Source organism: Lissotriton vulgaris, chromosome 9 (genome assembly GCF_964263255.1).
Source record: "Lissotriton vulgaris chromosome 9, aLisVul1.2, whole genome shotgun sequence".
Taxonomy (NCBI): Eukaryota; Metazoa; Chordata; class Amphibia; order Caudata; family Salamandridae; genus Lissotriton; species Lissotriton vulgaris.
Genome location: NC_141697.1, coordinates 936147984 through 936163402, shown reverse-complemented (window position 1 = coordinate 936163402; position 15419 = coordinate 936147984). Strand labels below are relative to the sequence as shown.

Genomic DNA, 15419 nt, shown 5'->3' with positions numbered 1-15419 from the left:
CGAAATGGCAGAATGGATGCGCAACCACTGCCTAAAACTAAATGCCGGGAAATCGGAGATACTACTGTTCGGAGGAGCCAAACTCTCATGGAACGACACGTGGTGGCCACCGTCTCTGGGATCAGCCCCAATCCCGAAACAGTACGCCAGAAACCTTGGTATCATGATGGACGACGCTCTGTCCATGAAGGACCACATACGCATACTCTGGGGCAAAGGTTTCGCAATCCTCAAACTTTTGGCAAAAATCTTCTCTTGGATACCTCTGGATTGTCGACGCACAATCACCCAGGCCCTCCTGGTTAGCCGCCTGGATTACGGCAATGCCCTGTTTGAAGGGATGAACGAGCAACTGTTCTCCCGCCTACAGGTCCTACAAAACCAGGCAGCTAAACTGGTCTGTAATAAAGGCAAGCGAGATTCGGCATCCACATGCCTTAAAAAACTTCACTGGCTACCAATGCGTCAGAGGGCCACCTTCAAACTACTCTGTCACGCGCACAGAGCCCTTCACAAAACGGGCCCTACCATCCTCCAAAGGAAAATTGAATTTTATATCCCCAACAGGAATCTAAGATCCAACAACTCAGCCCTGGCGAAATCCAAGCGCATTTACAAGGCAAGGACAGGCGGACGCGCCTTTTCATACCTAGCGGCTAAAAGATGGAATGAGCTACCTGTGGACCTCAGACACACCACAAACTACCTTCAATTCCGCCAAAAATTAAAAACTCACCTCTTTCCCAAAAACTAACTCCCCAGCACAGTTTCAGCAGTCTCCTTTTTCTTACAGCGCCGTGATATCCCATGGGATGAGTGTCGCGCTCTACAAATACCAGAAATAAATAAATAAATAAGCGATTGAGTACACTAAAATAAAAACCCGTTGAACAGCACTTGGGCTTAATGCTTGAAACTAGAATACAGAAGAATAGGCCCTCGAGGACTCACAGTAGCTGCATGGTACTGACTACAGAGAAGTGTCAGTACTCTAATTACTACTGCACCTCTCCCGAGAAGTGCAGGTACTCTCACTTGCAGAGGGCACTCTGTACATGCTCATTTAAAACACTGCTTATGCAGGTATCCCGAGGTGTCTGCCTCGTTGACTGCCCCTCCTGTAGGCGTCTGCCCGCACCCAGGACCGAACCTTCCCAGCTCCCTTCACACACCCCTGCCGCCCTCTGCGTAAGTTCCGCTCTTGAGGAGGCAGGGTACTTTTCCTCCACCTTCCCAGAGCACTAGTCCAGATTTTTTACCCCACTAGCAATAGGCTGGTGGCACTTACTTGGGCAGAGTCCGGAGGATTGTGGCGGTGGCACCATAGCTGCCAAGGGTTCAGATTGCTATGAGTGACGTTTTCATAATTTCAGTGTAATTATGAGTGACATTCAACAACTATGGGTGACACTTTTTTTCGCGGGCAAAATCAAGAAACGGAGGCAAGGAAACCATATATCAGAAATTACACTCATGAGCCCTCTAAAAGTAAATTAAATGAGTGACACAACTTTGCAGACAGACTAGTGACTGCTGAGTTTAGTGTGCCCTCGATCTCTGCCTGAATCGGAGCACAGCACGCATCAGATCTCGGCCCATGTGCAGAAGGCCTCAAATTGTCCAGCAGTTAGTGCGCTGCCTTTTGCCTGCAGGCCTTTACTGTCTGTGTAGGTTAGTTCTGTGTGTAGCAGAGTCTGCAGCTGGGTGATGCTGTATGCATGCAGGAGACTTGCATTGTATAGCTGTGTGCAGCAGGCCTTAGTAGATAACATGCCTCTGGCCTTATCTGTCAGACTCGGCCTATATGCAGCGGAATGTCTGCAGCCTACATACAGTGCGCCCCGGCCTCAAACTGTCTGTGTTCAGCACGCCTCAGATTTGGCATCAAAGCCTATGGCTCAGACTCTGCATGCACAGACCCCTGTCTGACTGTTAGCTCCAGTTTTATTATGTTATTGCTCAGCAGGCCTCCTAGTGCAGCAGGCCTCATAGTTTTTAAAGTTTAGCATTCTGAGTTTTTCTCCAAGTTACACGTTAATTTATCTTTGCCGTTTTCTATAGTGCACACAGTCACAAGACCATATGGGTATCAAAGCGCTTTATATAACTCTAGGCACTCACTTCAAATGAATATGCAGCTGTATTCCATACACGCGACGCCGGCAGCCTCAATACTTTTTAAATTGTGCAAAGACCACCTCGCTGACAATAAATACATGTAATTCTGTCCAGCTATTCAGTATTTCCTGAATTAAAATGTCTTTACATGACTATAGATCACATTTCATTCAGAGAAGCACGCCTCTTAAGATAATACTTTCAGCAGTTTGGAAAACAAACCTGGGGCCTGCACTGGACTGCTGATCATGGTTTTGTGTTTCTGTACTAATAACTTTCAATGGATGCAGCTAGGCAAGGACATTGCAGCTGCTCTTGTTTGCGATGCTAGCACTTTTAGGTGAGCAGGAGCGTAAACTGACATTCCATGTTTTTGTTTTCACATTGAAATAATTTGACACACCATACCTCCTTGTCGTGAAGCTAACGTCATTCCTCAGGGCACAAATCATTTCTCGGCACTGGGTCCGACATAGCTTTAATCCGGAGCACGTGCCCGCGTGCAACCAGACACTCCAAGCATTGCTTTACACACCGTCTCTCACGGCAGTGGCTGCAGGCTCAATTGGGCAGCTTCTGCGCGCTGTGACAATTCGGGATTGCCGGCCGCCTCATAACATTTACCCTCCAGGCTGCAAGTTTCTGTTTCCTGCTCGCCTCTCATACTGAGGGCTGCGCAGCCGCGCTCACGAGAGGCGATGCGTGATGACGCAGCATTGCTGCAGTGCTACATTTCAGCGCGAGGGCTGGCAAAGTATGCCCAGGGCCGTCATTAGTAGCGCTTTGGCGCGCAACAAGAATGACGGCCCTGGGACGATCCTCATCGTGGCGGCCCCTGGGGTTTGGCGGCCCTGTGCAGGTGCACACTTTGCACATGCCTAGGGCCGGCCCTGGCCCACCCTCAACACCACTCTGTTGAAACCACCCATTCGCTGACTCAGGTGAGGTCTTCTTGTTGAAATTAAACGTGCCTTGCCGTGTAAAGATGATCAAAAATGTTAGCTGGGTGTTAAGGTTGCGGCATTTTCCAGTCTTTCACAGAAAAGGTTGCGGCATTTACCAGTCTTTTACAGACGCTTTCCCATTTCGCCTCCTCCTATTCCTCACAGCTCACTCACACTCACTAACAGATGCACGGACACCTGCTAGCTGTCTGCCATGTTCTCCCCGATTTCAGATGTTCTCTTGTAATTTGATGTCATGTTTGAAAGGGTACTCTCTGGTTGTCTTACTTCCTTTTCTTTATTTTCAGGTCACCCTCTTGGAAGCTGGAAGCTACTAACCATAGACAGGGATCTCTTGGTTGCCAGCTTTTCGACTCCATCCTCTCCCCCAACTGTGGTATGCATATATATTCACAATTGTAAAACAGTAAAGCAAGTGTGAGAACAGAAATCTATGTCTTTGATTCAATGAAGACCACAGCTCATTAAGCAAGGTTCCACCACCATATGACATTTACGGTTTAAATTCCCAAAAATGATTGAGTTAAGTTTATGTAAGTGGCTTGTTTTTCACTGTTAACATGAAAAATATGAAGTTGTAGATTTTAATACGATGCCCCTTCCAGGACCCCTGGGGGAAATGTTGGATGGACCTGGTAGCTCTTCCAACTTCCCACGTTTTAGCTCTTTCAGTGGCTTTAAGTCCATGTTTGCATAGCATTATTTTCTTAAGGTAGTGCCTAGCAAAACTATGATGGAGAAGTAAGGGTGACTGTGAGGTTGAAGGTAACACAGTCACCCTTGACGTGTTTTTGTCTTACTCAGAATCCTCTGTATGTCAAGCACGGACCTGCTTTCGAAACTGTTTGCGAATGCAGGTCTTTGTTTGCTCTCAACGTGTCTAGACAAATGGTTGCACCTAAAAGTTATTAGGTTCTTAGTGTAAACCTTACAAGCACATCTATATCACTTATGTTTGAAACTCCACTCTGATTCCATGACAAATTATTTCAGAAGACCCAGTATGTATTCACCCACAAGATGGAGTTGTCTTGTGTCAGGGCATGGGATTTTGCTGCAGTGTGGAAATTGAAATTGTATGTTCATTTCCAAGCACAGCGGCAGTCTTTACTGCTTAAAAGCCAGTATGGCACCTTCTTAGTGGAAGTACCCTCAGCAGCCATAGACTGATAAGCTTGATTGGGGAAACTTTGCTGGGGCACATTACCTTCAATCCATAAATGTACTACTACTTGGTTTGACAAGGGTGAGCTTTTGCTAAGTCTAAAGAGTAAGGCTGAGGGGGCTGTCACAATTCAATAGGGGAATTAGGGGAGGCTTAGGGCCTTCAATGACCAACAGATACTCTGTGTTTCCAATGAATTATTTTATTGTGAAATGGTTTCGTCAAGTAGGGGAAAGGGAAGCACACAATAGTCCGATCGTCCGGTTGAAGAGGAATCCTCTTATCTTCACCAGTCCCAACCCACCTCCTGAGGCGAGCTCTTAGTTTCAGAGTTCCTGGTCTGGTCTTTGGCTGGTTTCCCAACACTCAAAGAAAGCCTCACAAAAAGAAACAAGCATTTGCAATGCAATAGGGCTCGCATTAGTAAAGTTAGAGGTATTAGTATTGTAAGTGACAAATTTTTTTATTTATGTTTTTGTTTTGAAAATAGCGAAATTAATAACTTTGTCATTTACAATGCCAATAGTGTTAACTTTTGCAAACGTGACACCTATAGCATTTGTAATGCAATATGTGTTGTATTTACATGACTTAGATGTATTAATATTAAAAATAACAATGGGTTGTATTTTTTTCAATATTTAATACTTAAATAAAAGTTATTGTAATTTATAATGGCAATAGCTTAAACTTTTGCAAATAACTTTTTGGAAGATTATGACATTTGTAATAAAGTTTGAAACATTGAGAGGACATATTTGAATCAGTTGTTGTTGAATGGTTGCACAGATTGATGTTGTGGTGGCTCTGAATGATGTTGTGGCGGCGACGAGTGATGTTGTGGCGTTCAGTGATGCACTGGTAGCGCATAGTGATGTTGTGGTGCCCCTGAGTGATGCTGTGGTGATGCGATGGATAGTGAGGGCGATAGATAGAGGGAGGGCGAAAGATAGATAGAGGGAGGGCGAGAGATAGAGGCAGGGTGAGAGATAGAGGCAGGGTGAGAGATAGAGGCAGGGCAAGAGGGCGAGGGATGGAGTTTGTGCGAGGGATGGAGTGTGGGCGAGGGATGGAGTGTGGGCGAGGGATGGAGTGTGGGCGAGGGATGGAATGTGGGCGAGAGATGGAGTGAGGTCCGGGGGAGGGATGGAGTGTGGGGCGGGCGAGGGATGGAGTGTGGGGCGGGGAGGGATGGATGGAGTCGGGTGAATGGATGGATGGATGGAGTGCGGGGATGGATGGATGGAGTGCGGGGATGGATGGATGGAGTGGGGGGATGGATGGATGGAGTGGGGGGATGGATGGATTGGGGGGATGGATGGATGGAGTGGGGGGATGGATGGAGTGGGATGGATGGATGGAGTGGGGGGATGGATGGATGGATGGAGTGGGGGATGGATGGATGGATGGAGATGGATGGATGGAGTGGGATGGATGGATGGATGGATGGATGGATGGATGGAGTGGGGTGGATGGATGGATGGAGTGGGATGGATGGTTGGATGGAGTGGGGTGGATGAATGCAATAGAGCTCGCATTAGTAAAGTTAGAGGTATTAGTATTGTAAGTGACACATTTTTTATTTATGTTTTTGTTTTGAAAATAGCGAAATTAATAACTTTGCCATTTACAATGCCAATAGTGTTAACTTTTGCAAACGTGACACCTATAGCATTTGTAATGCAATATGTGTTGTATTTACATGACTTAGATGTATTAATATTAAAAATAACAATGAGTTGTATTTTTTTCAATATGTAATACTTAAATAAAAGTTATTGTAATTTATAATGGCCATAGCTTAAACTTTTGCAAAGAACTTTTTGGAAGATTATGTTTAGTGTATTTTATTGTGATGAAAATACAAGAACAGAAGTGAAATATTAACATTTTTTTGTGACATTTGTAATAAAGTTTGAAACATTGAGAGAACATATTTGAATCAGTTGTTGTTGAATGGTTGCACAGATTAATGCTGTGGTGGCTCTGAATGATGTTGTGGTGGCGACGAGTGATGCTGTGGCGTTCAGTGATGCTCTGGTGGCGCATAGTGACGTTGTGGTGCCCCTGAGTGATGCTGTGGTGATGCGATGGATAGTGAGGGCGATAGATAGAGGGAGGGCGAAAGATAGATAGAGGGAGGGCGAGAGATAGAGGCAGGGTGAGAGATAGAGGCAGGGCAAGAGGGCGAGGGATGGAGTGTGGGCGAGGGATGGAGTGTGGTCCGGGGGAGGGATGGAGTGTGGGGCGGGGGAGGGATGGAGTGTGGGGCGGGGGAGGGATGGAGTGTGGGGCGGGGAGGGATGGATGGAGTTGGTGAACGGATGGGTGGATGGATGGAGTACGGGGATGGATGGAGTGCGGGGATGGATGGATGGAGTGGGGGATGGATGGATGGAGTGGGGGGATGGATGGATGGAGTGGGGGGATGGATGGATGGACGGAGTGGGGGGATGGATGGATGGAAATGGATGGATGGATGGATGGAGTGGGGGGGATGGATGGATGGAGTGGGGGGATGGATGGATGGAGTGGGGGGATGGATGGATGGAGCTGGGGGATGGATGGATGGAGTGGGATGGATGGAGATGGATGGATGGAGTAGGATGGATGGATGGATGGATGGAGTGGGGTGGATGGATGGAGTGGGGGGATGGATGGATGGAGTGGGACGGAGGGATGGATGGAGTGGGATGGATGGATGGAGTGGGGGGATTGATGGATGGAGTGGGATGGATGGATGGAGTGGGGGATGGATGGATGGATGGATGGAGAGGGGGATGGATGGATGGATGGAGTGGGGGGATGTATGGATGGAGTGGGGGGATGGATGGATGGAGTGGGGGGATGGAGTGGGATGGATGGATGGAGATGGATGGATGGATGGAGTGGGATGGATGGATGGAGTGGGGTGGATGGATAGTACAATCAGGGAAGCAGAAGGCAAGAAAACGAGGGCAATCAGGAGAGCAGAAGGCAAGAAAAATCATGGGAGCAGAAGGCACGAAAAATGAGTACAATCAGAGGAGAAGAAGGCACAAAAAATGAGTACTATCAGGGGACGTTACTGGAAAGATGCAAACCCCTGCTCTTTCCATAAAATATGCAATATAGGACGGTAGGCCAATATTACAAGTTCCAAAGCATGCAGGTAATGTAATCTGCAGTAATTGCACGTGGGAGACTTCTTTGCATCCCTGATACGCGAGCGGCGCTGACATATTTGCATGCGTGAATGTTATGACCTGAAGCGGATGTCACCAGAGTCTCTCCTTGCGGCTGATTACATTTTAGGTGCACCGGAAACCCTGATACGGGAGGAAAAGAGGTGATTTATTTAACTTTAGCACCTCTGTGATAACTGCTCAACTTCACTACAGCCGGAATAATGGAAATCCGAGTGCTGTGCTACTGGTGAGCAGCTCGAGGCGCTACAAAAAAATCAGAAACGTCCACCCACCATTGAGCCCAGTTTATTTCTGTCAGAAAATAAAATATAACTGTGAAACCCTAAAGATGACGCGTTCAGTCCCCAAGTGATTGGATTTGATTTCTATAAACAGCAAGTTTGTAAAACAATGTTTGCCTTCACATGCCCACGCGAGACCCATGCCTTCCCACCGTAAAAAAAATAAATTAAAACTAGGAGGACTGTTTACAGGATAGAAAGGAGATTTAACGCCGCAGTAAAGAACACGGATAAGATTGCAGTACTGCAGAAAAGAGAACGAGTCTGGGAGAAGGCAGAAAAACGGGGACCTGTTTGAGGGTAAAGGCACGAGGAGTGTTAGGGAAAACGGGAGAGTGTAAGAGGAAATCAAAGAAGGATAGAAAGGAGAATTAACGCTGCAGTAAAGAACACGGATAAGATTGCAGTACTGCAGAAAAGAGAATGACGAGTCTGGGAGAAGGCAGAAAAACGGGGACATGTTTGAGGGTAAGAGGCATGAGGAGTGTTAGGGAAAACGGGAGAGTGTAAGAGGAAATCAAAGATACAGAGGCGGTAGATTCTGAAAAGCCTCCTAAGGGAAATGTGCATGCAACATATAGATGAGAAGAAAAACAAGTTTAAAAAAAGGCAAATAGAAAATAGTCATCGAGAGAAATGAAGAAAAAAAGAAAAGAAATAATTAAACAAGATTTTGCACTGGTGATAAACAAATGTCTGTTTAGCAACAGTAAAGTCGAGCCTAAAAAACAAGCGTTCATGTGAAGCAGGGGAGGTGGGGGGGGGGGGGAGAAATGCGAGACAGAAAGTACCGCTGGCCGGCTGTGGGCAGTGAATAATTAGGGGAGGAGAAATGCCAGAGCCCGAGCGAGCGCATGCTGGGGGAAGCTTCAGAAGCCAGTGGGAGGGAGGCTGATTGCTTTGATGTGGACGCAGATGGTGCCTGTGGGGGGGGGAAAGCGCGTGCTTGTTCACGTGAACGTTTGAAAATCCGCCGATGGTTTGACAATTATTTTGCCTCCTAAAATTCTCCCCTATCCATTCCTTCGGAATGGTATAGGCGAGCCCTAAAAAGGAAAGAAAGAAAACCAAGGGTCAACCGACCGGCTTTTCTATAATAACGCAAGGGAGGGAACACAGGCTGTGAGGGGAGCACCGCGTCTGATCAAGAGTGGAACCCAAGAGGAAAACAGCAGTGACCTTCCGACTGCCTACTCGTTCCCTCCCGGTGCCTAAACAACCCCCAGGATACAGCCCGTACCTGTTCCAGCCACCCTCCTCCTGGGGGGTGGTGGGTGATGAGCGGTGTCAGATTCCGCCGACACTCGCTCCAGGCAGCTGGGTCACTGCAGCGTTCTGTGGTCCTGCTCCTTTTCTGCGGTCTCTGTCACAGCCCCAAGCCGATGATTCTCTCGTCCCGCTTGCCTCAGGCAGCTTTTCAGAGTCTCCCTTCACTGTCGTTCCGGGCTTTTCCTCCTCTCTCCATCCCGATAGGCTCAATAAGGGCGACATCTGTACTCCGGCTCCGCCTTTCGGCCTGCCTCCGATCAGGTTAAAGGGACCCGCCTCGTCCCGTACCTGTGTGGTCATGACATGAATATGAAAAGGGGGTTCCAGGTCTGGCTTTTCCCCCTCCTCCTGACAAGGGCATTGATGGCCAGGGACCTGAGAGGACATGTCTTCTCAGAGCACCGGTAAGGCTGCCTCTTCTTGACGTGTGTACATCTGTTCTAGTTGAGTTAGCTAGCCCCTCTGCAGATACATGTGGAGCAATTGAGATGGAGTAGCTGCCTGCAGGAATCATGGATACTCCTAGGTTCTTAGATAAATCAAGATGGTGTGTCTGGTCTCGGAAGTAAGAAGCTGACAACTCGTGGGTCAATGTTAGGAGACGGAATGTCGGATTTGTTTGCTGTGAAGCGATATTGCATGAGATCTGCATGAGATTGCTTTATATCTGGTTACCCAGACACTGCCCACACCACTGCGTGGGGCTCACATGCCGAAAATCATTGACATTGTAGTGCAAGTAGACCATGTGGTGTCCTAGGTCCTGTTGGTACAGTACTTCAGATCCTCCCGACTGCATGTTTGGCACTTGTGGTCAAAGGATAAGGGGATGCATTGTCTGAAGAAAGTACCAGGTTAGGAATTGCAGTTTTTCGGAACATTGTTGCCTGACATTCTACTGATTTCTATTTTATTTTCAAAGTCAAAGCTGTAAAGTTAAACAAGAATTATAGGAGGCTTTACTTTGTGTGGGCTAAGAGTACATTTGGGCACGCATATCTCCTACTATTCACCACATGAGGAAGATGGTCTCCACATGTAACCAAATGGAGGGTATTCCTTCCACACATCAGGAAGATACCCTGATGGAACCTTTACCTTAAGAAATGCTAAAGTGTGGCCTGTTCCTCAGATATGGCCATATCTGTCCAGTCTGAAGGGTAGTGGCATATCTTAAAATCAGGATTTTGTAATCATTGCCCTCTATAATTAAGTTATGGAAGATGCTATTTTTATGTTAAGAGTGTCTTATGCATTGTCATACAAAGTCTTTTTTCCTTTGCTGTCATCAAACCCCTCCAGCAATATTTTCCAGCAACCCTGTTCTCCTAAATAATCAGATCTGTTGTGGCCCAAAAGAGTTTGTTTATTTTGTCTAAAGCATTTATTTTTTTATTTATTTATTTTTGAAGCTTATAAAGCGCGCGGCTACCTCCAGCGGAAGTGTCCCGGCGCTAAGATTACATAAAAGTCCCCAAAAGAGCAAACCAAGGATACATCACAATCCAGAAAAGAAAATACTGAACCTAAAAGAACTGCAGCCCTAATGAATAGTAAACAACCAGGTCTTAAGTTGGCGACGGAAGGCTAGCTCAGAATCCGAGAACCTGAGATCAAAAGGAAGGCTATTCCAGAGCTTAGCCGCAGTTACGGTAAAAGATCTGCCGCCACTACGAGAAAGCCTAAATCTTGGCACCGTCAGAAGACGCAGACTATTAGATCTTAGGTGTCTAACTGACGAAGAGATCATAAGACGCTTTCTCAGATAGAGAGGGCCAATTCCATGAATTGCTCGGAATGTCAGGGTCAGAATTTTAAAATCAATGCGACGGGCTATGGGAAGCCAGTGAAGCTCATCCCGGTATGTCCTGACCGAGGTACGAGCGGGGATATTACCAATGAGCCGCGCTGCCGCATTCTGGACAATTTGCAGGCGGTCAATTAGGTAAAGGGGAGCACCTGCATAAAGACTATTCGCATAGTCAAGGTGGGTGGTAATGAGAGCCTGAACGACTGTTTTGCGAGATGATTGCGGGAGGTAAGGGAAAATTTTCCTGATCATTCGCATTTTAGAGAAACAAGCACCTACCACTTTGTTGATTTGGACCCTTCCAGACAAAGCATTGTCAAAGGTAAAACCAAGGTTACGAGCCGCTTGTACAGGAGAGGGGGGAGGATTCAAAACAGTGGGCCACCAGAGATTAGCAGGAGGGGGGGATTTCTTACTGAAAAAGAGAACCTCCGTTTTATCTGTGTTAAGGGCAAGGTGATTAGATGCCATCCATGTGCAAATGTTGCCAAGGCAGTTTCTAAAGTTGGAAAAGTGGGAGTCAGAGTGGTCGCTGAAGGAGAAGACAAGCTGAGTGTCGTCAGCATAAGAGACCACTCTGACACCATAAGACTCAACTACCCCGGCAAGAGGAGCTACATAGGCATTAAACAATAAAGGGCTCAAGGCCGAGCCCTGGGGCACTCCGCACAAGAGGGGTTTGTCCTCAGATTCAAAAGGGTGCAACGTAACCCTCTGAGAACGACTGGACAAAAAAGATTTAATCCAGGCCAGCACTGAACCTCCTACCCCTAACTGTTGTAGACGGGTGGCAAGTATATTATGGGAAACAGTATCAAATGCAGCGGATAGGTCGAGGAGGACCAGCATGGCCTCCTCGCCCCTATCCACTGATTCCCTAATGATCTCAGAGACTTCTACCAGCGCCGTCTCAGTGCTGTAACCGGTTCTGAAACCGGACTGGGAGTCATGAAGGAGCTGGTTAGATTCTAGATACCGTGCCAGCTGTTTCTGTACCACCTTCTCCAAGATCTTAGCTGGTTTGGGCAGGAGTGATATAGGCCGATAGTTGCTGAATAATAGGGGGTCAGCACCAGGTTTCTTCAGTATGGGAATTAGCCTGGCCTGCTTCCACACTGAAGGAAACTGTCCAGAGGACAGGGAGGTATTCCAGATGGAGAGAAATGGGTTTACTAGAACCGGGGCAAGAATGCCCATGACTCTAGCCGGAACTGGGTCCAAAGGGGAACCAGACTTTACGCTGAGTAGCAAAGACAGCGCAAGGTCTGGGGTTAGCTCATTAAAAGAATTGAAAGAACAGGGAGTGGAACAAGGATTATCTACAGGGGGGGTTAAAAGATACCGTGGCAAAGGAGGAGGAGAGTTTGACTATTTTCTCCTGAAAGTAATCCGAAAGTCCATTGCACAGATTTTGGGTGGGGGTACATTGGGATTTTGCAGCCGGGGGATTTGCAAAGTCTTTCACAATAGAGAAAAGAGTTTTGGAGGAGTTATGTGCCTGTTGGATGAGGGTGGAGAAGAAAGTTCTCATAGAGGAGCGTTTCAGTTTGTGAAAATGGTTCCGGGCTGATTTATAAGCCAGTTTGGCTAGAGGGTCATAATCCTGTCTCCATTTACGTTCCAACTGCTTACATTTACTTTTCTCCTCACGAAGCAGAGGAGAAAACCACGGGGCCGAGGGACGAGATCTGGAAGAAGTGAGTGGAACATAAGGGGCAACAGCGTCAAGAGCGGCGCAAAGAGTCGAATTGAATCTAGTGGTCTCTGAATCGAGATCTTCTAGCTGGTTGAGTTGGAAATGTAAATGGCTTTCCAAGGAATCACAGGTTACCTTGGCCCATTTCCGACCTCTGGCTCTGTTAAGAGGGGTGGGGGAGGGAGGGGAAGGGGCCGTGATGGAAAAAGGAATCAGGAAATGATCTGTCCAAGTAATGGGAATCGGAGGAGAAGAAGTGATGCCAGGATGGTTGGAAAAGATGAGGTCAAGTGTATGGCCTGCAATATGGGTGGGACCAATAACTAATTGGGGCAAGCTAAGTCCAAGTAAAGTTTCTAACAGGGAAGAGGCTTGTGAGCAGGAGGGGTTATCAATATGGAGGTTAAAATCACCTAGTACAGTAAAATGGGAATGTTTGAGAGAATAATCTGCAATAGAATGCATCAAAGCATGTAGAGAGGAGGAAGTCAAAGGGGGGGGGGTTGTAGACCAATATGCCTGCACAGATAGTGCGAGCAGAGTCAGCAACCGTGAAATAAGCGGCTTCAATGAGGCCGAGATTAGGAATTTTCGTAAGATTAAGTTTAAAATGAGATTTGGCGATTACCGCAAGGCCTCCTCCAGACTTAGAGTTGTCTCGGTTAATACCAATAAAACAATAACCGGGGGGAATGGCGAGGTGGATGGCTGGTTTAGAAGAATCTTTGATCCATGTTTCAGTAAGAAACAGGATGTCCCATTTATGGGTGTCGAGTGATAGCCAGATATCAGAGGCGTGAGCTGGGAGGGATCTGCAATTGATTAATGCCGCTTTTAAAGTGGTAGAAGGCTGGCTTTTGACGGTCACGGGAGTTAAAGGAGATTTAGATATCATAGGGAGAGTGGCGTTGCAGTGAGGACAGGTATATGCCGTAAAGTCCAGATCATGGGGATTACAGCGGGTTAAGGGAATGCAAGTGCCAGGGCGAAATAGGAGCAATTGATCCGAAGTCCAGGAGGATTTTGGGGTGTGAGAGGCAGGGGGACTGGCACTGGGCGCGGGTCCGGCGCGGACGGGCGCAGACGGGCTTGCCTTAGGCGCGCCTTCGGCGCGCCATCGGCGCGCCCGCTGCGCCCGCCCGCTGCGCGGACGGGAAGGTCCCTTCTTTATATCCGAGTCCATCAAACGGTGGGAGGAGGGTGGGAGGCGTCCAGGAGCTGGAGCGCTACCCTGCCTCCCCCCAAGATGGCGGTTCCGCGTTCTCCCGGCCGGCGAGAGCGCTGTGCTCAGCTGCGCCGGGGGAGAGAGAGCAGGTCGGGCCCCTGGGACGTAGAGATGTCGTCCGGACCAACAGCGAGGTCTGTCTTAACAATTAAAATGCACCTTTTAAAATATACACAAGTTTTAAAATCGGCAGGTCAGCGTGGTGTCTATAGCCCAAATCACCCGGCATACAGACAGTCGAAGTCACGTCACACGCACACTCTCAATCAAAATAAAATCACAGGGAAAGAAAGATGCCCCCGGCTTCCGCCTCAGGGGATAGCAAGTAATCTGTAGAGGCAAGGGGCAGAGGAACTTAAATAGTGAGGGAGGGCGGGAGGCGTCCAGGAGCTGGAGCGCTACCCTGCCTCCCCCCAAGATGGCGGTTCCGCGTTCTCCCGGCCGGCGAGAGCGCTGTGCTCAGCTGCGCCGGGGGAGAGAGAGCAGGTCGGGCCCCTGGGACGTAGAGATGTCGTCCGGACCAACAGCGAGGTCTGTCTTAACAATTAAAATGCACCTTTTAAAATATACACAAGTTTTAAAATCGGCAGGTCAGCGTGGTGTCTATAGCCCAAATCACCCGGCATACAGACAGTCGAAGTCACGTCACACGCACACTCTCAATCAAAATAAAATCACAGGGAAAGAAAGATGCCCCCGGCTTCCGCCTCAGGGGATAGCAAGTAATCTGTAGAGGCAAGGGGCAGAGGAACTTAAATAGTGAGGGAGGGCGGGAGGCGTCCAGGAGCTGGAGCGCTACCCTGCCTCCCCCCAAGATGGCGGTTCCGCGTTCTCCCGGCCGGCGAGAGCGCTGTGCTCAGCTGCGCCGGGGGAGAGAGAGCAGGTCGGGCCCCTGGGACGTAGAGATGTCGTCCGGACCAACAGCGAGGTCTGTCTTAACAATTAAAATGCACCTTTTAAAATATACACAAGTTTTAAAATCGGCAGGTCAGCGTGGTGTCTATAGCCCAAATCACCCGGCATACAGACAGTCGAAGTCACGTCACACGCACACTCTCAATCAAAATAAAATCACAGGGAAAGAAAGATGCCCCCGGCTTCCGCCTCAGGGGATAGCAAGTAATCTGTAGAGGCAAGGGGCAGAGGAACTTAAATAGTGAGGGAGGGCGGGAGGCGTCCAGGAGCTGGAGCGCTACCCTGCCTCCCCCCAAGATGGCGGTTCCGCGTTCTCCCGGCCGGCGAGAGCGCTGTGCTCAGCTGCGCCGGGGGAGAGAGAGCAGGTCGGGCCCCTGGGACGTAGAGATGTCGTCCGGACCAACAGCGAGGTCTGTCTTAACAATTAAAATGCACCTTTTAAAATATACACAAGTTTTAAAATCGGCAGGTCAGCGTGGTGTCTATAGCCCAAATCACCCGGCATACAGACAGTCGAAGTCACGTCACACGCACACTCTCAATCAAAATAAAATCACAGGGAAAGAAAGATGCCCCCGGCTTCCGCCTCAGGGGATAGCAAGTAATCTGTAGAGGCAAGGGGCAGAGGAACTTAAATAGTGAGGGAGGGCGGGAGGCGTCCAGGAGCTGGAGCGCTACCCTGCCTCCCCCCAAGATGGCGGTTCCGCGTTCTCCCGGCCGGCGAGAGCGCTGTGCTCAGCTGCGCCGGGGGAGAGAGAGCAGGTCGGGCCCCTGGGACGTAGAGATG

At 48.5% G+C, this 15419-nt stretch overlaps 1 protein-coding gene across 1 annotated transcript in view; it reads left to right on the top strand.

Moving 5' to 3' along the window:
• APEH (acylaminoacyl-peptide hydrolase) overlaps window positions 1-15419 on the top strand; it is an 883124-nt gene that overhangs the window by 606148 nt on the left and 261557 nt on the right. Inside the window, exon 14 of the mRNA XM_086938781.1 lies at window positions 3371-3459. Coding sequence (XP_086794907.1) covers window positions 3371-3459 — 89 coding nt within the window. The remainder of the gene's footprint in view (window positions 1-3370; window positions 3460-15419) is intronic.